The sequence below is a fragment of the Rhinolophus hipposideros genome (genome assembly GCF_964194185.1).
Source record: "Rhinolophus hipposideros genome assembly, chromosome: 15".
NCBI classification, from domain to species: domain Eukaryota; kingdom Metazoa; phylum Chordata; class Mammalia; order Chiroptera; family Rhinolophidae; genus Rhinolophus; species Rhinolophus hipposideros.
Window position 1 is genome coordinate 19111001 of NC_138061.1, and position 25489 is coordinate 19136489.

The 25489-nt window shown below is 38.6% G+C and overlaps 1 protein-coding gene across 6 annotated transcripts in view; it reads left to right on the forward strand.

Annotated features, from left to right (window-relative positions):
* The window catches only part of SORCS1 (sortilin related VPS10 domain containing receptor 1), a 471564-nt gene that overhangs the window by 329722 nt on the left and 116353 nt on the right, over nt 1-25489 (forward strand). For all 6 annotated transcript variants that reach the window (XM_081074044.1, XM_081074043.1, XM_081074040.1 and 3 more), the window contains exons 6-7: nt 8562-8626; nt 23872-23990. In XM_081074044.1, the coding sequence (XP_080930170.1) occupies nt 8562-8626; nt 23872-23990 (184 nt within the window). The remainder of the gene's footprint in view (nt 1-8561; nt 8627-23871; nt 23991-25489) is intronic.

The following is a 25489-nucleotide window of genomic DNA, read 5'->3' on the forward strand; positions in this document are numbered from 1 at the left end:
AATATGATTTCTCTAGGTCGGATTGTCTCCAGCAGAAAAACGCTCAGTTTTCAATTCCTTTACTTTCCTATTTTCTCTACCCTCTACTCTGAAGTTCATTGCCCTAAAAGGAAATAGAAAGAATGGGGAAGTGGAGAGGTTCTGTCCACTCATTTGGCCCCTGAACTCCCAGGCAAGATGACCACACCTTCCTCCTCACAGTCTCAATTTAAGAACACCACAAACACACACCTCCTGGTGTCCTTAGCATTGTTTTTCATTGCCACAACTCTTTGACAGTTTTAGCCTTCTTATCATTCTTAGTTATCAGTATCCTGAGGTTTGAGAAAATTCCAGATCTTCGCCTCACATACACTTCACTCATCTCTTCTCTCTATCCCTTTGTGATTTGCATACATTGATTATGTCTCCTCTTAAACTTTTCTTTCCAGACTAAATAAATATTCTTGTTTTTACTCATAGTACAGATTTAAGAGTAATGCATAAATACACCTGTCTTGTATGAAGTTTTTTTTTTTTAAATTACTGATAAGGACAATCATCCTTTTGACTGTCACCCCCAATTCCAAAACCTGTTAGTGGTGGCCACCATTGTGAATTTTGAATGTATATTTCCAATACAATTTTTCCATTTATAGGCATTTTTGCTTTGTGTTGATCAATAGACAATATTAAATAAATTGGGTATTTTTATTTAATATATTTTAATACAGTAATTAGAGATCTATCTAATTAATTCATGTTCTGGCATGGAATGGTCTCCAAGATGTCTTATTGAATTAAATTAACAAGTGGCTAAAAATACATATGGTATGATACCACTAAAGTTTAAAAAGGTAAAAAGAAACCTTATTAAAATATATTGTGAACTCCTGTTTACCTCCATCCCAAAACTCTTTGATCGTATTAATTACATCCCTCTGTATCTCATTGGCACTATGATTTCTGTTTGGGGATCCAACTGATGGTCTGGTCATATTCACTGGTGTCTTTCTAGATCCCCTCATCTGTATTCAGGAAACAACTAAAACAAAGGTGGGAGGGGCCATAAAAGGGGAGAAATAAGAAGGAAACGGAATGCAGGCAATGGTGTAAGAAGCAAAACCATAACTTTAGAAAAAAGAGAAAGTGGGGATGTAAAGGGGAGCACTGCAGCAGAATGGTTTGTCTGATCACTTTAGACCTGGTCATTTTGATGTCTGGAGAGATGTTTGTTTCTAAGCATTGAGTTTTTTTGTTTGTTTGTTTGTTTGTTTGTTTTTTATGTGTTTTTTTAATTTATTGGGGTGAGAATTGTTAATGAAATCACATAGATTTCAGGTGTACAATTCTGTATTACATCATCTATAAATCCCATTGTGTGTTCACCACCCAGAGTCAGTTCTCCTTCCATCACCATATATTTGATCCCCCTTACCCTCATCTCCCACCCCCCACCCCCTTACCCTCTGGTAATCACTAAAGTATTGTCTGTGTCTATGAGTTCTTGATTCTCATTTGTTTGTCTTGTTCTTTTGTTGTTTTTGGTTTATATATCACATATCAGTGAAATCATAGGGTTCTCTGCTTTTTCTGTCTGACTTATTTCGCTTAGCATTGCATTTTAAACTTTCAGCCTTGTGTTCTATCAAGGACTTTGTGCAACAAAGTTTCTTACCTCCTACAACCGGCCTGAGATTTATGTATTCCTTCATTCTGGATCAGAGGGTCAGACACCCATTCCTTGCTTTGCTTTCCTTCCTCTCTCTTTCTCTCTCTCCCTCCCTCCATCTCCCTGTCCCTCTCCCTCTCTCTCTCTCTCCCTCCCTCCCACACCCTCCTTCACTCCCTCTTTTTCTCTCTTTTCATATAACTAATAGCCAGGCTTCTGGCTCAAGGAGTCAGGATGACACAATGCAGAATTTGATCAGTTTAAGGATGTTGGCCATGCTGATTGTCAGTAGCCATTAGGTGTTCAAAAAACTAAGCATAATTTGTATTTGTCTGTCTATTTGTTATTTGTAATAATGACCTTTGTTTCTGGGAAACCAGTGTGACAGTATGGAGAAAAGAAAGAAAGAAAGCATGCTTCTAAGTCTTTGGGAGAGTTCAAAATGATACCATCAGGCTGCGTTTTATTTTTCCAAGCCCATTTCCCCAGTATGGGCAGATGAGACCTCAGGCTAAGCTGCTCTGTTCAAGAATAAAAGTTGCAGCATTAGCCAGGACGTTCCTGGTGATGTGTGTCTTGAGAGCCTAACTGTAGTGACAGGTGAAGGGGAAACCCTTGACTACAGAGGAGGAAATCAGGGTACCCTGCCACTAATACCCACTGGCACTTTGTTTCTTCCATCTGTAGCAGACAGGACCACTTGCTTCAGTGGGCTTTGCTTGTGGAGAGAGTCTGTTGGAACAAGAATACTCCATCTAAAACATAAAAGAGGAAGGCAGTGTCCTAGCCTGGGTTCCTTTGCAGATCCCTCCTTCTCCCTCCCTGTGCCATTCACTGCAAACCTAAATCTGAATAAATTGTTGTCATCCTGTCACAGTGTTTATATTTTAATACTTGATCTGTGGTTATCGCTATCAGTACATTTTGTGGCTCCACAGCATTTATGGAGCACTCTATTAAGCTGGTATAAATTCATACCAAACGCCAGGAGAATGATAAACTAGTGACATCTCTGAGTTTCTCTGTAGGAAATGTGTACAGAGGCGGCATTTAGCTGATTGTATTTCAGAAGGCTGATGCCTTCTGATGCTAGCAGTACAGTGCACTGTGTCAGGGAGGGGCTGCTTTATTTGCATTAATCCATTACCAGAGGATTAATTTTGGTAATCCTTAGGTTTTATTCAGAGATGGCTCCTAAATGTGAGCACCAACTGGAGATACTGGAAGTGTAGATGCATGAGGCTGGCTCTGTCTTGGTTTTGCAACAGAGCTGTATCTAGCATGGCCTGAGGGCCTTCAACTTGTACTTCAGTTGGGAAGATAGATAAATGGGAACATGGGTTCTTCTTTTCAGCTACTTATATACTTACACACTTAACTTGCTTCGGTGGCATCCCGTCCATGACTTTGAGTATCAAATAAAAAGCCATAGCATGATACACGCAGTGCTTCATGATTGGGTCCCTGCCTAACTTTTTATTTATCTTCTACTACTCTACTTTGAATTACTAGTAGATGCCTGTATGGGTCATCCTTCTCTGACCTAGGACCATTTTTATCTGCTATTTATCTCTAAATAGAATTCTAGTCTAGCTCCTCGATCTCTATACCATGTTATTGCATTTTCTCTAAAAACTTCTCAGTATACCTTCCCACTCCCCCAGGTCTCTATCTGCAGTGAAAGGACGGTTCTCCTATGTCTTCAAAGAGCACCTTGAGTATTAAAAGCCTCCTCTCATTGGATTACCATTTCTTCTATAGCTCTAAGTTCCTAAGGGCAGATCTGTAGTCCTTGTTCTTTGCACATAATTGAACATTGAAATATTTTACTGAATAAATAAATGCTTTTATTTATTTATGTACTCGATCTCTCTGAGCTGTTGAGTTTTTTTCTTTGTTTATTGATTTATGATGATGAATCATTTTTGCTAATGTGGTCCCCATGATATCCCAAGAAGCTTTTATTACCAACATTAATTTTAATTTTGAGATGAGTATTATTATTCTCCATCTAGCTCCTAAAATAAGAAAGGGAAAGAAGAGAGAGAGTTAGAGAGAGAGAGAGAGAGAGAGAGAGAGAGAGAGAGAGAGAAATCAGCTGCATTTCTGAGTCTTTGCTATGTGCCAGGAATCTGCTAAGTACTTTAAGATGCATATTCTAGGAAAACTTATTTTAGCCTCACTTTATACATTGAAAAATATCAAAGTAAAGAGATGTTAAGTAACTTGCCAAATGTCACATATACAGATAAATTGATAAATCATGACTGATATGGCTGGTTGTGTACTTCTTTATTCAGAAATATTCAGTAAACATTTATTGAATATCTATACATGGCATGCATGATGTTTGGCATGGAAATACAGAAAGGTTTGAGCTTGTCTGTCAATAAGAAGGATGGGCAATGAGTCACCAATTGAAACACGGCCTCATTTATGCTATGCAAATGTATGCTCATAGCTCTGGAAGTGTCAAAAGTGAACCAGCTTAGCTTAAGTGCCACCCCTCACAGGAAGCCTATTCTCAACTCTACTTATCTGCAGCTGAGCCACAGACTGTAAGTGTTAGTAAGGCAGAACGAGGGTGGGAGGGATTTCTAGGCAGAGACACAAGTATGTGCAAAGGCCTGAAGACTTCTCTTCCCTTCTGTGAAATTCAGTTCAAGAAGGGAATTCATTTGCCAGATTAGGCATTAAAACAATATGAAGATATACCAGATACAGCCACCTATTGCCTTTTTATATAATTAAAGGACCCTGGCCCCCAATTTTTCCTCTCGTATTTATAGAGAGGTTCTTTCTGAGTCCCAGAATTAAACAACCCAGTATATCAGATATATAGTAAATACTGACCAGTGTAAAAAATATGTCTATATATTTTTTGAGGAAATGTTTTTTCCTTTATGCTCTGGTAATCACAGACAATTTACTGGTAAAAAAACAAAAAACAAAAAAACAAGCATCTAAAAAAATAAATAAAAAACCAAAACAACAAGCATCTGCCTTTTGGGATCTCAGAAATAGAAGAGGGATGTATGCAAAGAGATCCAGCAAACCATTAGGAACCATGACCGGGATGAGTACAGGGCAAGCTAAAATCATAAAGCAAGTGTGCCCAATCCCTTGTGCTGAATACCAGAAGTCAGGATTACTTACATAACTGGCTAGAAATACTTGAAACCACTCTTGAGATCTCACTCTGAAAATAATATCATGAAAATAACATTCTGAATTAAATTTTACGTATATGCTGTTTTTGTTTGATTTATTATTTTTGAACATTATTGGTGTGTAATTGGCAAATAGAATTGTACTATATTTAAAGTGTACAATGTGATTGATATACATGTACATTGTGAAAGGCTTTTTACAATTGAGTTACCGCATTCACCACTTCACATTTTTACCTTTTCGTGTGAGCGTGAGAGAACTCTTAAGTTCTATCCTCTTAGCAAATTGCAGTTATACTACATAGTATTATCAACTGTAGTCACCAGGATGTACTCATACATTACATCCTCAGACCTTATTCATTTTATAACTGGAAATGTATACTCTTTTACCATCCTCTCCCCATTTCCTCTTTCCCCCAACCCTTGGCAACCATCTGTCATCATCATCATCATCATCATCATCATCAAGTACAACAGTTGGTCTTAGAACACACAGAAAAATCACCCAACTCCACAGTTCTATCTGAAATGTATAAAGGAGCTAGAGAATGATACACTGTGGATAAACTGTAGTGACATGATTCTGAAAGATGTCTGGTCAGTGACAGACAGGACTATTAAAACCAACACCCCCACAGACATTTGGCATTATTTGGTTTCTGCTCTTGAGAATTCACCAGTGCTACAACATAAAAGCAGCAATAATCCTCTATTGTGACTTCAGATCTAGAGGTACTCCTAGACCATGAGGAAAAAGGGTGAGCAGGTCAGCAAATAAAAATTGTTGGAAACACTGTGGTTTGACTTTAAAGTTTTATTTTGTTGTTGCAGTTGCTTTACTGTAGATGGGGTGGAGGGTGGAAGTTAGGCAGGCTAAGGCCGTTGGCTAGGCATAGTAGACTTAAGAGAAACAAAGCACTCTCTTCTGTCCCTATTTCTTTTCATTAGTTGATAAGACGGAAATGTCACTTGAAACAACAGCTCCTGCCTTTAGAGAGAACAAAAGATCCTAAGAGACAACTGCTATTATTGATTTGGGGCCATGAGCACTTGGAATGATGCAATTGGATGCAGAATAATCACTTTGCCTCCCATTGACACAAACCATAAGCCAAGCAGATAGGTTTGCGTGCTAGTTTCAACACTGTGTTTCTGGCATGCCAGTCTTCTGGAAATAATAGGTGCAACTCATTTCAAGAAAGAAACTCACAGCAAGCAAGGTGAGAGGTGAACACCATTTAACTAACCACCCAGTATTAATTTGCAAAACCCAGTTAACTGCTGAGCTTTCTAGTTTGAGGGTTGTCAGGGAGCTTGTTTTCTTTTACAATGCTCATGACTGTGGCCTTGTCAGAAGAGGTCACTTATAGATCCAATCAGCACTTCAGTGTGGGAAATGGAGAGCCATGGCCCCTATACAAACAGTTGCTACATTACTTAACTGAAATCCTGGTGAAAGTGTCACCATGTACGTGTATTCAGATTCCAATGATGTAGAATATGTAGTGCATGTCCCCTCCCTCTTTTGGGGAAATGATAAAACCCTTATACAACAGTTCTTCCTGGGAGAACAAATCAGGGTTTAATGTTTGGAGCATAGACTGAATTTCAGGCCATGTATCAATCAGAGAAAACTTACTGACAGTGATAATAGGGCCATAAGGAGATGTGGGGTTTTTTTTTTTTTTTTTTTTTTTTTTTTAAGATGAAGAGAGACTAAGCTATCTAGGTTTCAGACTCTTTGAGCTGGGAAAATGAGTTCAAATAAGAAGAGTTCTGGGAATGCCCTTAGGACAATGATTAATTGACTTATTTCAAAGAGCTCACAGACCAATTATACACTCTCTCTTCCTCCCTCTTTTACTCTGCCCCTCCCTTCCTCCTTTTCTTCCTTCTCTCCCTCCCTTTCACTTCCTTCCTTCTTTCCTTCTTTCCTTCCTTTTTTCATTTAGCATTTAATTATTATAGCTTAAGCACTGTATATATATATATATATATGTATATATATGGTGTGTGTATATGTATGTATATATATATGTATGTATATATATGGTGGGTGTATATGTATGTGTATATACATACATACATATATGTGTATATATACACGTATGCATATGCCGTAGTTCTTTGAAAATAAGACCTAGCTGGACAATCAGCTCTACTGCGTCTTTTGGAGGAAAACTTGATATAAGACTGGGTCTTATGTAAGACCCAGTCTTATATTATGTTATATCATATTATATTATATCATATTATATTATATTATATTTATTATATTATATTATGTTACATTATATGTGGTCTTATTTTAGTATAAGACCATGTCTTATATTAATTTTTGCTCCAAAAGACGCATTAGAGCCGATTGTCCGGCTAGGTCATATTTTTAGGGAAATAGGGTGTGTGTGTGTGTGTGTGTGTGTGTGTGTGTGTGTGTGTGCATGTTCGGGAAGGGACTGATTTTACCTAGGGAAAGACAAAAAAAACACAAAGACAATTATTTATAACAAGCTTTTACAGGATTTATATAAAAAAAAAAACCTAAATATTTGTTGGTAGGAGGAGAATGATTTTTCCTGGTGTAACTTGGAAATATTTAATGAGGGAAGTGACTTTTTAGTTGTATCTTAAAATAAGAGTCAAAGAAAATTAGATGAAGGTGGAGACAAGCATTTAAAACTGAAGAGAGAAATTCCCCGAACTTTACAGAGGGCTGAGGAAGCAAATGGGCACTTTCAGGGAATGGCAACTCTTTTGGTGTGCCAGGAGATGGGGCAGCAAAGTGAGCCGGAATCCATCAGGTAAGGTTTCAGGTCCCACCCTGAGTCCTGGCTGTGAGCAGAGCTTTTCACATTTGCATCTTCTCACATGGATTTGATGGTTGCACTGAGTGGCTCATCCCTGTTTAGAGGCATGTGACTATTTCCATGTAGAAATGAAACAAATGAAAGTTCTGCAAATCCTGATGAAAACAAATTATAGGTGATCCCCATTTTAATTAATCTTTCTGTACAGAAGTCTTAGAGATAGCGTACGATCGCCCGCATCATTTATGTAACACAATAATTATTTTCTATTTAATATGGCTCTCTGCAACATTACACTCAATAATATGTGCCTCCCAGGCATTTTAAGTAGGCATTTATTTTACCTACTCATGCAGTTCCAGGCACAAAGCATGGAGAAGGGCATGTGCATTTTCCCCTCTCACTGGCTCAGCAACACACAGTGGTCACTCTTTGCTGTACTGGCCACTGCACACTGGTTGGTTCCCATGGCTTATTCATAGTTCATAGTGTGGTAGTAGGTAGTTCTGCGAATTTCAAATGACAAAATTGATTAGATCAGTTTTCTGTGTGATCACTCTTCAAGTCACTCAGTTAAAACAACTTGCCTGGCATCTGCCTGATAAGTCTTGAAAGTTTAATATACTGTCAGTGAGAGCATTGCAGGAGGACACATATGTCCTGGGCAGAACTTATTTGCAAGCTAATAACACATAGTATCCTGGCCAGAGTGAAGTCTGGACTTCATCAAATAAAGGTTTCTTTCTTGTTTTTATTTGAAGTGTAAATTTTACTCTCAGGCTCTATAAATAAAGACAGTAGATATAGTCCAAGGTTAGTGGTTTTAGAATCCCATGGACGTTAATAGTCTGTGGGCTCCACTGAATTGCCCGAAGGCACGTGTGAAGTCACTAATGTTGATGTTCCTTTCCATGTTTCTCCATTTTTTAGGTCCATGATGGGATCAAACAAAGAACCAGATCTTGTGCATCTTGAGGCCAGAACTACGGATGGTCGTAAGTAAATCAGCTTTTGCACACAGTCCATAGTGATGTTAGTTTTATCTGCCATAAACCACGTCTGGTTCAGGGAAGTCAGTGGCAATAATCCACGTCATTTGGGCACGAGGAGTTCTCCTGTTCTTAGCAATTCAGAATTGTCTTGATAATTTTCAACAACTCTCATTGAATCAAGGTGTTTTTGTTTTAGGCGATGAGAAAATTCAAAATCTTTTACTTCTACAGTGTTTTGTTTTTCTTGCTGCTGTTTTGTTTTGATTTATTTTTCCAGTTGATTTTGTTGGTTTGTTTGTTTATCAGACGTAATCCAAGGCAGCCTGTCACTGTCACTGTGTGACGTTGAAACATCTACTTAAATTCTTTATGCCATAGCTTCTTCACTGTAAATTAAATAAGTTAATAGTAATGAGTCCTCTAGTAGCTAACAATACTGAGCACTAGCGCTTTATGTACTCTATGACAATTCTCACAACAATTTGTAGGTTGTTACTCTCCTTTTGCAGATGAGGCAACCAGGGCATAGAAAATTTAAGAAATATGTTTACACAATAAGTACATATGTTTTCTTCTCCTTCTTTGGTCCTGAGGATCTCTAGAACGCCTATGTAGTTGAGGGAGTACTGCTAGACCTAAGATTAGACACTAAAGGGGAAAATGATGAAAGAAAAGGGGAAAATGTATAAAAGAAAAAGAGTTGGGGAGAGAAAAGATGGGGAAGAAAGATATCTCAAGTACAGAGGAGAGAAAGAGAATGGACTGTCAGTTACCACAGAGCAATGAGGCTGTTAGAGGTTATCTAGCATCGAGCCAGAGAATAATCTAATTATCAAGACATTCCCTGTGTCAAAGATGTCCCTCATAATTCAAAACCTCCCTCATCCATGTCACTTGTGCCTTCTTGCCCTCAGCTCTTCTGAGCACAAAGGCAGACAATACCTGTACTTTACAAGCTTACAACTAAAAGGTCACCGGTCACCCCTGCAACCCAGCTCTCCAGAAACCACATCTACTTCACTGCTGTGCACACGCCATAAGATTTTTTATCTCTACAGGTCTCACTTCCCCTTTGGGGAATGAATATATGGCAGATTCAATGGAAGGACAGATCAGGGTCCAAGCTGACTACTTCCTTCTTTCTTTATAAACACAAGCAGGACTGCCATATGCCATATGCCCACTGTGTCTGACACCGAATGCTCCCAATAGTAGAGCTTCTTTCCCATGGCCTTCTTTCAGGTGGAGATGCTTCCGTTGCCCTGGAGCTGATTAGTTATCTTGGATCCCAAGGTCCAGTGCTTACTCAGCAATGACCAGAGAGAGCAGCCTTTTCCTAAGGCAGAAGTAATCATGTCATCTGTTTAGAGCTTTGATTTCCTCCCATTGCTCTGATGATAAAAAGCAACCTTCCACTGAATTCTAACCTTTACATATAGCTGTAACACAACCTGGTGCCTGCCCATTTCCTCAGTCTCATCTCACCTTGTCCTGTTCACTTCTTGCCTATAGGCCTTTGAGTCTGCTTTCAGTGCTTTCAATTTCTGGAGCATCCAGCGTTCTCTGTCTGTCTTGGAGTAAGGCTCTGATACCTGTTCTTTCCCCTGCCTGGAATATTCTCCTCTTTTTCCGCTTCCCTGACCAATTCAGTGTAATTAATCCCCGTGGATGGTTCAGATTCAGGTTAAGAGTCCATTTCTATTTTATCTAACTTTTTATTAAGAAATAATTTTAGACTTACATCAAAGTTGCAAAAAAATAGTCCTCCTGTAATTTTTACCCAGCTCTTCCCAAAGACAGCACCCAACAGAACCATTGAATCATAACAAAATCAGGGAAAGTATTATGTCTTAGGAAAGTCTTTCTTGAACTCCCAATCTAAACCAGTTTCTCATTTTCTTTGCTTTCATCTAACTCTATTCTTTTACTTTATTGTGCTCATCTCACTTGGAAATTACACGTTCCATTTACATGATTATTTGATCACAACTTTTTCTCTCCACCGGTCTGTAAGTGCTATGCGTATAGGGACCATGTCTCTCTTTGTTCAATATTGTGTCTCCAGCACATGCCACAGTGTCCACATGTATGAGTAAATAGAGCTTAATAAATATTTATCGAATGAATGAATGCATAGTTGACCAAGTGTCAGAGTTACCAGCTGGCTATCTAACCTCACTTGCCAGGTTGTCTGAAAATTTTAGATTATCGCATCTCAAACTTTAACATGCATTCGGCCCACCCAGGGACCTTGTTAAAATGTACATTCTGATTCAGTAGGGGCCGGAGAGTCTGCATTCCTAACAAGCTCCCAGGTGAAGCTGATGATGCTGGTCTGTGAAACACGCTTAAAGCAACAAAATCCCATAATGAAAAACTAATGAAAGAGCTTGAGGGTCGTCTCCCATGACTACACCCCTTGTTTAGGAAGCTCTGGATAGAATTGGTAACATCCTAGAATGCTTTCGTTTTCAAGCTTTTGGGGGCGATGCTGCATTCTGGCTTCTGACATTTAATGCATATAATCCCATATCCTGAAAACAACAAGGCCATCACTTTCCCTGACCTGCACATTTTTTTTTTCACCCAACATTATTCTTGTGCTCCCTGCAGGCATGGAGGTTGATAATGCCAAACTGTCATCTCCGACTCAGCTTACACAAGGCATGAAATACATCAGTTCTAATTTTATTTATTTTATTTTACTTTTTTGCAAAGGCAGCATCTTCAGAAACTATCCGAGAGTGAAAATTCAATAAAGGGATTTAATTTGAAAAGTTATCCCTGTCAAAACAAAACAGAAAAACACACACATTACCTACCAATTGAAATAAAGGATTTAAGTATAATGCCCCACCTGACTGAGTGTAAAAAACTGAGATTTTCCTCAGTATCATATTCTCTCTGTCTCTCTCTGTCTCTGTCTCTCTGTCTCACCTCTCTCTCTCTCTCTCTCTCTCTCTCTCTCTCTCTCTCTCTCTCTCTGTCTCTCTCTCTCTCTCTCTCTCTCTCCTTAGCTCCAGGTATAAGAAACAGGGAGAAGGAGGAGGAAAGGAAAGAGCCCAGAGAGCTCAGAATAGTAAGGTGTTAGCAAATGTAGTTGACTGTGTATTTATCAAAATCAGGCTCCAAGAATTCTAATATCTATAAGTTATCTCTTTCCCCATTCCCTAATTGAGATCCCTCTTGTTTCTCAATCCCTTCATTATTATTTAGTACAAAATTTAAGTATATGTAGCCCATTGTTTATCTTCTAGGTCAGATTACATGCAAACATAATATTACATTTTTTTCTTTGAACAGGTTTTTTTTTTTTTCTTCCTGATTTTAATAAGTTTGGGAATTTTGTAGCCAAGGCACAGACATTTAACACAGAAAAATCCCTCACTAGTTTATTTGACTCATCCCCATGGGGTGGGTTTCCAGTATTTATCTGGCTTTCTTATTCAAAGTTTAGTTTTAGTCACATTTAAAATTTCCCTAGATGATATTTTATAATTATGTTTTGTTTCATTTGAAGTCTCCACATTTGAAAGGAGATGATCTCTGGAAATCTTTTGCTTTATGAGGGTCTATGACTGGCATAGACGTTTCTTGCTGATTGTGCTGTGAAATCTGGATGTCTTGTAGTTTACAACTGTGACAAGGATGTTATTTTTTCTTGTATTACCTCTCTGCCTTGGGAGGCAAGCTGAAGAGAACAACCTCAATTACAATCAATCACAGGAAGTATTATTGGAAAATTTTGAACATATTTATTGAATGTGCCATTTGTTATTGTCCCCTGCATTCAACTGAGGACAAATTGACAGGTCGTCATCTAGAAAACAAAGCTTTTACTGTTTCTGTGTCACACACATGCATGCAGGCATATGTATGTAAGAGAGAGAGAGAGAGAGAGAGAGAGAGAGAGAGAGAGAGAGAGGAGTCCATGTACTGTCTACATCCAGTACATTAACACTGCTACCTGGTATATCAAAACAGTAAAATGGAAAACTGCATTTACCATTGATTTACCTAATATAGGCATATTTGTGTATGTGTATGTAATGTGTATAGTTACAGAGAAAATGTTGACCAACTGTTGGATTAAAAGCTTTGTAACAAGTCTTATCTTATTTAATCTTGATTCTATATACAAATCATAGCTCAGAGCCTGACATATTTAATATTTATTGACTTAATAAATATATGTGTGTCACTGTGTAGGCACGTATTTTTAAAGAAGGGCCTTTTACCATAGGGTCTGTGGAGGCCTGCAGGGCTATTGGATGAGCATAAAAATTTCCCTAATGCCCTGAAATTTTGTGCCACCATATACATGTATATATGTGTGTGTGTGTTTGTGTGTGTGTGTGTGTGTGTGTGTACAGTGTTTCCCCAAAAATAAGACCTAGCCTAACAATCAGCTCTAATGCATCTTTCGTAGCAAAAATTAATATAGGACCCGGTATTATATTATTGCATTATATTATATTACATTACATTATATTACATAAGACCCGGTCTTATGTAAAATAAGACCATGTCTTATATTACTTTTTGCTCCAAAAGATGTATTAGAGCTGATTGTCCAGCTAGGTCTTATTTTTGGGAAAACACGGTATACACACACACACATATACATATATATATACACATATATACACATATGTGTGTATGTGACAGAAAGAGGATATGATACTGAGAAAATCTCATTTTTTTACAGGCCAGGCAAAATCATATACGTGTGTGTGTATAAACACACATATATATACATATATATGTATATGTACGTGTGTGTGTGTGTGTGTGTGTGTGTGTGTGTGTGTGTGTGTGTATGATTTTGGAGGAAAATACATAATTTTATCAGAATTCTCCACAGGGCAATTACTCATGGGTGTATAGTTCTATATTTATGCTCCTCTGTAAACATCATCTTGTAAAATAACCAGCAGTACCAAGTCTGACATTTATTGTTTGTCAAAATAAAAGGCCTAACTGGTAACTTGAATGTTTCTGTACTGGTGGTGATCCATGATAACAAGGACAGGGGACCAGGCAAAATGCACAATTACTGGTCTCAGTGTCTATTTGCAAGGGTAGGTAACCTTGTAACAACTTGCCCAAGGACTAATCTCTTTCATTAGGGAAATACAACGGTGGCCCTTTAACCAACTGAAAATGATTGCTGTAAAACTCTTCCTGAAGTAAACCTTAAACAAGCACTTTACAACTGAAATAAAAGGAGACTCTCAACTTTATATAACTATTATCCCGCTAATTCTGGTTTTGGGTGAAAACTGGACACCTCGTTTCCACTTCCCATTTTCCAGCCCTCCAATCTAATTTCTATATGGAACAGGAACAGCATACATATCAATAATACGCTAAAATACTGTGGACAGGGGATAGTTTTCACCTAGTTTCAGGGGCCTCAGTTTTCAGGGGCCTCAGTTTTCAGGGGCCTCAGTTTTCACCAGTCCTCAAACTATCAGCAATGGGGTGTTTTTGAGTTTTTAATGTTAAGTGTTTACTACTTTTATACCAATAAGAGGAGGGACAACAGTACAAAGGATAAGCAGTAAAATGTATCCAGTGAGAAGTGAAACTCACTCCCTGATTTTCATCTGCATCCCCAGTACAAATACTTCTGTATTTCTCCAAAAATTATTTGGATTTATGTTGTAAAACTCTTATGCCAAATTCAGTGTTTGTGAATCCAATAACAAGTTAAAAATCCTTCTATATCAGCACATATAAATGTAGCCACTTCATGGCTAATCAGTTCATAGAACTCCATTATACTGTAATTTAGGTAATGATCCTTGTTAACAGATAAATAGATATTTGGCTATTTCAAATAGTGCCGGCATGTACACATGTACAAGTATTACTTATTTGGTTGGTAAGCATTGGAACTTATACAAGTAGCATGCACTGCTGAAAGAGAAATTACTGAAACCCTGGGTCCGAGAGTATGTATTTTGTAAATTTTCGTAGAGATGCTCACATTTCCCTCTGAAATAGTTGCATCAATGTATGCACTCACTATATGAGAATGTCAGTGTTTGCAAGCCCTCAGTCACCTAGGAAATCATGAAAGATTTTTTAAACATAACCCATCTACTGAGCAAAAAACATGGCACATCCTTATTGTTGTAATTTGCATCCTTAATGTATTAGGAATGAAGTGAAGAATTTTTATTTCTTTTTCTTGGCTATTTGTATCTCCTCTACAGTGAACTTCCAAAAGATATTATATCTCTTTAATGTTCTAGAGAAGACTGACACTTTGACATTTATATACAAATCAAAAACAATATCAAAGTTGCCACCCCCAGGCCAGCCGAAGTCCCATCACTAGAGTACCAAATGACATGACTAGACACCACATTTCATAGCCCTTTTTTCAGTTAATTTATTAATATCTTCTCAGGAAGAGGTTAGAAGCTTCTGTTCCTGCTCAGCCTCAGATTCTGATAGCTTCCCACCACTTCCCAAGACACTGATCAAATGCATTCTCACCTCTCTCCTCCTATCCCAAATCGAGCAGCCCCTAGAACGTTGCTTTTCTTTGTAGCAGTGTCATGTTGACTCCATTTTCCATATTGCAGAAGATTTCAACTAGTAGTGATTGCAACTTGGCCTCTCTGATTTAGCAGCCTAAAGACAGCCCTGAAAACCGTCAGAAAAACAGGAAATGATAGCAAAGGCCTCCACACACAGCAATGGAAAACCTGACAGTGCAGTCACAGGCTCATCTGGGCTGCTTTCAGATTTGGTTCTTTGTCCCTACTGTGTGCTACTTCCCCTGTGTCCTGTGTGTCCACCCACCTCTGAGGAGGTCTGTGCCGTTACACCCCATTCTGAGGATGGGAGGACAGAGATGCACACGAAAAATTTGTCATCCCCACATCTTAATTCTAGGATGGAGGTCTGGGTTTCTGTTGGGTTCTCAGGATACCAGATCACAACCCCACCAGTCCACATAATATGGATGTGTGGCCGCACCCAAGTGTTTGGAAAAGTCCTAATGCTTCTGACTCCTGCTTAAAAAAAAAAAGTCAACACGATCAAGACAGTGGCACTTATTAAACATCTCTTTTTGCCCTAGGTGTTCTCAAGCGACAATGACGCTAGTGCCATGCATTATATTCCTATTATTTTCCTGGTGCACCTGTAAGAGATACTTTTCAGCTGGACTACATGTACTAACTCTTGGAAGTTGGACCCATTGTTATTTTCCTCCTTTTAGCTATGAGAAAATGTGGCTTACAATGATTAAATGATTTTCCTATTGCTTCAGGGCTGGAATTGGAAGCCAGCTATGGCTCACTCCAGACCTATTACTACTCATTCACTCGACAAATATTATTAGACATGTATGCTATGCCAGGTGCTCTCTAGAAGACAGCATGAATGAGGGGGAGGAGGGGATGTTGCAAAGACCCTGGGCTCATAGAATTTACCTTCTAGCTGGGGGAGGGGAGAGATCATAAACAAGTACATGATGTCAGATGGCGATAAGTTCTAGAAAGAAAAACAAAGCAGAGAAGGGAGAGTAGATAGTGATTAAGGGGGAGGGGACTGTCAAGATAGGAATCTCTGATAAGGTGGCATTCATTCCATATTTTAGCCAAGTCCCTGTGGAAGTAAGGGAGAGAGCTGTATGTCTGCCTGGTGGGAAAGCATTCCAGACAGACGGAATAGCACATGCAAAGGATATGGAGTTTGAGCATCCTTGGCATAGCTGAGGAATAGCAGGCAGGCCAGGTGGCTGGAATATATAGAGGACAGCCGTATGTGTCATCTGTGTTTGTTTATTGCACTATGGAAGGCAGGGGTTGTACTTTCTGATCTTCGTTGAACAACTACCATGATCTAAATATGATATTCAGTATTGGTGGTGGTAAATAGAAAGTTATGGAGTGAATTGAACCTCCCCACATGTCTCAGAGGGGGTCCCTTGAATTGGCTCTTTGTCCTAGAATCAGTCATATAACATGTGAGCACATCTAAGGAAATACTGTACTCCCCTCCCGCAAAAAACGTGATAAGAAATTCTGTGTATTTTCTCTCCTCCGCACTAAACTGCTTTTCTTCCTTCCTTCCTTCCTTCCTTCCTTCCTTCCTTCCTTCCTTCCTTCCTTCCTTCCTTCCTTCCTTCTTTCCTTCCTTCCTTCCTTCCTTCCTTCCTTCCTCTCTCCTTTCTACTTTTATTCATGCTTCACTTCCTTCTTTCTTCCCTACTGTTTGTCCTTCTCTCTCCCTCTGTCTCTGTCTTTCCCCCGTTCTTTGTAAACTCAATTGGGAAAGTTACTGGAGCAAAAGCGCTTCTCAGTGTTTCATGGCTAGGAGTGACCATATGGATAACTGTGTCCTTTCTCAGGATTTCTAGTGCGCTTTTTTCACAAAACAGACAGGTAAGATGCCCAACATACCTCTCACTCTGTCTTTCTCTCATGCCTCTGTGCTCTTGTCCAGTACTCCTTTCTGGAATATTCTGAGTAGCCTTCTAGGCTTTTCTCAGCTTCTCATGAGGCGTCCCATGGGGTCCCCACCCCATGGAATGATAGAGTCATATATGTATACATTTTATTATTCACTAGCATACGGGCTTGTACAAATTTCATCCTCAGTCTTGAATTCTTCACCTGTGAAAACTACCTTTTTTTTTTTTTGCAATGTGATAAAAGAGAAAGCACGTGATCGATTGATTTAACCCAGTTCCTGACCCAGAGGAGAGGTGCTCTGGTTGTTTTGGAGGTTAATGCTAATTCTTCTGCTGCTGTCAGTGGTGACATGCTGAGAAGGAAGAGGTCTGCCTGAGCCTTGGGAAAAACTCCACAGCAGAAGGCCCAGGAAGTACTTGCACAGGGTAACAGGAAAGGAAAAGGCAGTTCAAACCAGAGGAACTCTCTGAATGAACAGAGCATCTCAGCGAGGAATAAATGTGCTGCTTAGATATTGAAGAAGCCCTGAAGACACAGACTTACTAGCAACATGACAGAGCTTAGTTTGGGCAGGAGTGGGAAAAAATAGGTTTCAAGGGGTAAAGTATGGTAACGACCTGTCGGATCTTAAAGTAACAGTCTGATTTTTAACACCCTTTTTTAGTTCTAAAATTCTAATAACCTTCATTATACAGAGAAAAAGTCTGAAGCTTAGCTTGGTAAATGACCTTCTCAGAGGTACACAGCATTTTCGAGATAGAGCTATGACCTAGAGCATCGCTCCAACACGAGGGAGTCCTTGCAAAACAATATAGCTGCAAGCTGGCTGGTCCTGCGTGCTGGACATGACGGTGACTTCCAGGTTCTACTCATAATCCTGGTTATTTTCCAGTTCTGCCCTGACTCCTCTCACAGTGCCTGCACAGAATATTTGTTATCTATTAATTATACAGGAATATTTTTCATGGCGTTTTAAAAAATCACTTAAAGAGAAAAAACTCAAACTAAACATTGCCTATAAAGAAAGATAATGTCTGAGGTAGAAATGTCTGCAGTATACTTTACAATTAGTTCCCTTGAGACACAGTGAGCAGTACTGGTGATGAAGGAGGGAGGATTTCCACAACAACTACAGCCTCCATAATATGAGCAGAGTCCAACCAGGCACTAGACTGGATATGTCTCATGATTGAGGTCTTCAGTAATCACAGCCACTGGCAAGATGCCTCTCCTTTATCCCCACGTTACAGATCAGAGGTCAAAGAGGTCAAGTGACCGTTTGGGTTTACCTAGAAAGCAGGCCTTGGTCTTGCAGTGAAACCTCTATTCCTCTGCTCACATCCTGGCCTTTTAAAGGCAGCTTCCTTCCTCCAGATCACAATAATGGGGATTCCATTATTCTAAGCAGCAGCTGTTGCAAAGAGTGAGAATGCTTGAAAAGAGAACACAGTGCCCTCATTACCTATGGCAAGGAAAACATCTGTGTGGGAAAAGTAATGAAATTAATTCTGAAGTCTAGCAGTTGCATACATTAATTGACGTTAATTAATGCCAAATTACAAGATAACTTCCTATGGAATCGCATCATACACTCACCGGAATTGAATATGGAAGGAGTTCATCATACTTAATGCTATTACAGTGAGCCCCAAGGGGAACAAGACTGATTCGTCCCTCATTGTGAAGTGCAGCCAATTTCTTTCCGTTACCATTATGAGGAAAAAGGGAACAAACCAGGAACACTTTACCAAGGGCAGGCAGCTCAAAACTGATCATTGCCTTTCTGCTTGAAATTTCCCTTGTAACCAGTGGCTGTGACTACTGAAGAACTCTGAGCAAGAAATGCTTCCCAGATCTCTTCTTGGGGCTTGTCGTTGTGTCACCCAGAAGTACATTTTATAATTCTCAGCCCAAGGACAGGCTCATTGCACAGCTCATCTGCAGTATGTGGCATGGGAGTGGAGGTAGACAGACAAAGCAGAGGAATTTGAGATAGTTCTCTAATTCTTATGAGATGGATCTCCCAAGCCCATCATGATGGCCTACCCCACCCAGCTGAGAGGTGCTGACCAAAGATTCGCATGCAGCTTGTCTGCTTCTCACATCACTGCCTCTATACTATTGTTGACATCTCATATATTTATTGTATTCATTTTTCCTATGCAAACATACATATACAGATATCTAAATATACACCTGGAACAAAATTGGGTCCCTATGCACGTATTTTGGCAACCTACTTTTACAAAACTTTTATTTTAGAATAATTTCAGATAAACAGAAAAGACAGATAGATAAACAGGACACTTTAGCGGACTTGCCCTAAGGTTAACTTCTTATACAACCATGGTTCTGTTTTTCAAAATTAAGAAATTAACATTGATACATTATTAATTGGTAACCTATTTTTATAATATAAAATGTATTAAGCATTTCTGTAAATTCTCATGTACTGTTTAGAAGCTGGGTTTTAATGGTAAACCATGCATGTTCCACAGTTTATTTAGTTATTCCTCTGTTGTTGGCCATTTCATTTTCTCTTTTAAAAATAAAAAATAATAAGCAGCACTCTGATGAATATGGAAGTAGCTAAATCTTTGCATAGATCATTGATTATTTCCTCAAGTAGAATTCTCAGAAATGAATTTGAGATCAAAAGGTATTTTAAAGGATAGTGATTTATATTGCCAAATTAAATTACCCCACAAAAAATACAAATTTACAGCTTCGGTTTGTTTGTTTGTTTGTTTGTTTATATCCATTGATACTTAGGTAGAAGCCAAAATATACAAATACCACACTTGCTAGAGATTTTCATGAAACATAGTATAGTGGAAATAAGCCAGCCTTGGAGTCAGGCCAGCCAGGTTCGAAACCCCATCCTGCCATTTCTATAACTCACCATCTGCTTGAGCTTTATTCTCTTTACCTGCAAAATCAGTTTGATATATTATACTTTATAGTATTGTGAAGATTAAATGTGTTAAATAAATATGAACGTACTTTAGAGTACCTGACACATAGATGCTCAACAAATGTTAGTTTCCCTGTGTTTTTTTAATTTCTCCCCAAATCCCTCACATTCATAATTTCTTTATAGTTGAGTTATAAATATTAAAAGTATATTTTTGTATTTTCCACATTATGATTTTTCAGGGGCCTTTGGAGAGGACGTTGAAGTCTTAAGAAGAAAGTCATAGACCTGATTACAAATAAAACAAGCATTGTGTATCATTAAAAAGTCTTTATTCGATGTCAGTCTTGGAAAATTTGATTGAAAGTTGAATTTGTAGTTTGAATCCCCAGACTTTTTCATCAGGAAACTCTGATTCAATTTGGTTAATCGTTGTTTTTATTCATTATCTCACATAACAAAGGCCACAGAGAAAGGGCAGTTCTAAGCTCTGTACAATCAATAATTCAATAATGTTATCAGAGAACAGGTCTTTCCCAACTTTTTGTCATATTCGTTGTGGAAGCTTACCTGTCAGAGTGGCTCCTTCATTGTGGCAAAAAGGTTAAAGCAGTCCTGAGCGTCACATTGGGACACAGTGTTGTAGAGAGGCAGAAGAGGGACTTCTGCTGTAACTCCTGGTACCTCCCTGCAGCCTCTTAAAAGAGCTCCCTACACTGGGGCTTGTACCTACACTTGTCATGTACTAAAACTGGGTCTAAATGTCCATTCCTAAATCAACCAATGGCAGGGAAGTAGGAAGATCTCGAGTGGGCATAGACCCAATAGAATTCATCCTTACTTTTGGGGACGTCCAAGTCAGTGGAGGAAGGAGCCAAGAGATCTAGTATTGGAGTTTTTAGCAAAGAGACCGTGAGTAATGAGTGTTCCAAAAGTCACCAGCGGCACCTGATACAGAAATATAACTGGTGTACTCAAATTCAGTTTAGTCTTTTTAAGGACCTCCTGTGTCTCCCAAACTGATCATTATGAAAAGTAGCGAAAGAGAAAATGGGAATGTTTTGAATATTGATAATAACAACTGATATGTGTACAAGTTTGAGCTTCAAAATATTTAGCATATATATTATTTATTTCAGTTAATTCTTAGAGCCAAACTAGAAGATAGTTGACGTTGGTATCCCTTTTTAATGAATGAGGGTGGCAAGACTCAGGAAGTCTAAGTGATTTCCTTTCAACTGTGCAGCGAGTAAGTGACAACACCAGAACTCATGCCTGTCTCACAGTCACCAGTCTCCATTGTGTCTATGACCCCAAGCTACCTTTGGAAAATCAGAAGTCAACTAAAAGTTGTAAACGTGTCTGGTGGACTGTGAAGTTGTGAGGTAAAGATTTTGTGTGCTATGGGGAGGACCAATCTGGGAAGGGTTAGGTCACAGAAATTGTCTTCAAGAGTGATCTTGAGTTATGGCCTAAAGTGGAACTGTAAGGATGTCTGACAAAGGAGTTGGGAAGGGTGAGTAGAATGCTTGTCTTTAGTTTATCATTGGCAGTAGTTTCAGCAGGACTAGATGGGTTAAAGTACTGGAGAGCTATTCCCATTTGTCATTCCTACATATGGCAGCCAGATGGAGGAAGATGGAAGGTTGTGGACAAAACTTTCTTCTATCAGTCTCCTACGAGTTTATCAGCAACTACATCAGTCATTGGTCAGATGGAGCAAATGAGCATGCCGCCCCTAGTGACTCTCTTGGTAGAATACAGGGATACCAGGTTCTTCAAGTAAAGGTGGTCCTGGAAATGTTCTGAAGGGAAATCAGTGAACCTTTATATCCAACTTTATGTGCTGTTGCCTACCCCATTTCATGTAAATAATTATCCCCTGATCGTTTTTTTTTTTTTCATTTCGGATTTTTTCCCCTCATTTGGAAGAGAGGATTTCTGCACACATTTCTGATGTTTTAAAATCAAACTCACCATTCATTGTCAGAAAAAAATAAAATACCTTCCTTTTTCATTCAAAAAGATACATTCCAATAAAGAGGTATTCCAATGAATATTTATTTATTGCCTACTATGTGCCAGGAATAATATTAGAACCTACGGGTACACCAGTAAACAACAAAAAATGATGTCTCTGTCTTCATGGAGATTATATTTTAATGGTATGTGTGTGGGTGGGTGGGATAAATAAATAAAGAACAAGATAATTTTAGATAAATTCGCTTGAAGGGTGTGAGGGCAAAAAAAATAAATATTACTTCTCCCCCACCATCTAAGTCTTATAACTGGGCTAGTCATCAAATTAACAGAAATTAACTGGAGAAAATCAAAGTTTGAATACATGCACATGAGGATTTCATGTAAGCATAAAAATTCCAAAGACGATAAGGCAACACTGGGTACATAAGACATCTTTGGTCAGAGGAAAAAGGAGGAGGGAGTGCTATTGGATTTTAGAACTGAGATTGGTTGATTTACAAGTAGTTGAGAAAGAGGGGAACATACATGGAAGGAAATTTCTTGCTGGGGAACTCAGAAACAATGGGACACGGGGTATCTAGCTAAAGTGTGCCTGCCTGGTATCCTTTTATTTAAGGCACTTAATTCAAATTAAGCAACATTCTAAGGTTTCCTTCCTGAAGCAGATTTCTGTTTGAATCTCTTGGGCAGGAAAGGGGGAGGGTCAGTTCTTTCTGAGTCTTTTTTTCTTAATAAACAGCTTAAAATCAATACCCAAAAAAACATCTTTAGGTTGGCAAAATGTTGCCTCCTTTTAAGGCAACATAATGAGTATAATAAAATTCCATGAAGGGAACTCACAGGATGGTGGTGTATGATAGAAAGTAATCATGGAAGAGCCTCATTAATAACAGCGAGCTGGAATCTAGAACCTTCTTTCAGAATAACCTCAGAGGCAGAGGAAATACAAATGAAAATTCTCTAAAGACGTAGAAAGTTTGGCCAAATTTCTTTCTTTTTTTTTTTAATTTATTGGGGTGACATTCTTAGTGAAATTACATAGATTTCAGGTGTACAGTTCTGTAAATCCCATTGTGTGTTCACCACCCAGAGTCAGTTCTGAACATAAAGTAGACTAGATTGCAAGAATCACAGGGAGAGAAGAAAAGACTAGCACGAGAGGAAGTTGGAGCTGTGGCCAGTGGAAGGTTTGAATTTATTCTAAATGCCAGGAGGCAAAAGGAGTTTTAAGTAAGGAAGTGACATCTGAATAGCAGACAGGCCAGAACAATTGTGGTTGAAAAGCAGAAATTATCTCCCTGATACAATATACTTTCAGCAACAGAGATCAGATTTATGGAAGAATTATGTTTACCATCTGCTTTAGATTCTCAGGTGAGAATCCGCGTCTTAGTTTACTCATCTATAAAAGAAGAACAAAGTTTTTAACTCGGGAATCCCCTTCTATTCTGTTTCACTTCTAATTAGTAATAGGAAAAAATACCTTTATCTTGACATAGAACCTTTTTATTTATAACAACAGCACTTCTAGCATGAGATGATAGATGACTGCATATATGTATTTTCCTATTTGTCAATCAAAGGTCAAAGTGTGGAAGTGAAGCCTATTGAGAAAAAATAACTATGAAAACACAAGTATTATTGCAGTTTTTGAAAACATTTTCATTTGGGCTTAGAAGGGGGGAAATGAATTAATAATTTAGTATTTTAGGAGGGCAGGAGTTGGTAGAGGCATTGGGAGATAGTGGCGGTCGTGTTGATAACAAGTGAGTAAAATAATTTAACAATAATGTAGTTAACAAAAAATGTGAGGTTTGTTTAAGACTTAGAAATATCAAGAAAATAGAAAATGTCCACTCTGACTCTAGTACTCTGTGTGTATTCACCTCTACTCCTTCTTTTTTTCTTTTTTTCAGACTCACAGTACCTAACGTGCCGAATGCAGAACTGCACAGAGGCCAACAGAAATAAACCTTTTCCAGGCTACATTGACCCAGACTCTTTGATTGTCCAGGATGATTATGTGTTTGTTCAGGTAGGAAAGATCTACTTCTTTTGATTGTCTCAAAGACACTTTCCTGTTTCTGTCCCTAATGCAGCTCTATTTGCTCCTTACTCTCCCTTAAGAGTTAAAAAAAAACAAACAACATTATCTTTACAACAAAAGGAACATTACCATGTGTAGAAGCTTCTATACTAACCGAATATGAAGTAGTTCCTTTCGGCAGTGTCTGGAGGACTTATGTACACGGGCTCATGGAGGCACTGCTCAGAGTACTAGGGTTGTCTCCAGAATGAGGCACAATTCCATTCATTCCCCTCATGTGCATTCCTGAGAGGCTCCTGTCAATTAGTGGGACTGAGCAGATAGTCAGTTTTTTCCTATCAAGAGAATGGTCAGCCAGTCAGCCTCCTCCACAACACCCACCTTCAAAATGGAGAAACAGGTGGAAACAGGAAGCTGTGGGGTGGCTGGAGGTGGTGGCAGGCAGAGAAAAGATGGTGAGTAGTCAGCCATTCTTGCCATGCATTGACTGTGATTAGGATACAGAGAAATTAGATGAGATGTATTCAGACAGGTTTTTCACCTCCTGAAAGAGTGGAAACAGTGTGAGAAGCTGAGATTTCATGAGTGGTTAGGAGAGACAGGGAGCAAGTATGCTTTGCTTCTTTTCAACATTTAAGGAACATCTTAGACTTATTTGGACAAGGCATTTAAAAATTGAGTTATTTCTCTCCATGTGACAAGATACAATTGCTAAGTTATATATTTGTATGTATGTATAATTTCACTGAGATTGAGGCACGGTCTAGATACTGTTGTATTTATTTAGAAAGAAATCATCATGCAGAATATTTAATCCCATGGTTTGAGGAAGCAAGTATTCAAAATGCCCAACATCATCCTGTGTACTTTAAAAATGTTTCACAAATGATTACACACACACACGTGCCTTTTTCTTCAGGAAAAGGAGTAATGGATACTCTGATAACTTCAGCATCAATTATCAAGTGACACTGAAATGGATATACACACTGGTTCTCTCTTTAATTCATCTCTCTGTCACTGTTGCTTCCAGGAACCTTTTCTGTTTTCTAATAACAGTTTATAATCCACGTATATGATTTACAAATGAGAATCAATTCTGCATTTAGAGCTTCAGATCTTTACTACCCATTCCACTATGAAAACGACCCTGTAACCCATCATTAGGACTAAAAGGTGATTTGGCCACATAATGGTAAATACGCTAACTTGCCAATCTTTTTTTTTAATGTGTCTAATGAACGGTCAGCGTATGTTAACATTCTGAATATGCAAACTCCAGCTGACATTCAACCTCCTGAAATAAGGGTTAAGTAAGAGTAGTTACACAAATTCATAGAAATAAAGAGTAGAATGGTGGTTTCTGGGGGCTAGGAGGTAGGGAAATGGGAAGATGTTGGCCAAGGGGTACACATTTCCAGCTATAAAATGAGTAAGTTCTAGGGAGCTAATATATAGCATAGTGACTATAAATAACAATACTGGAG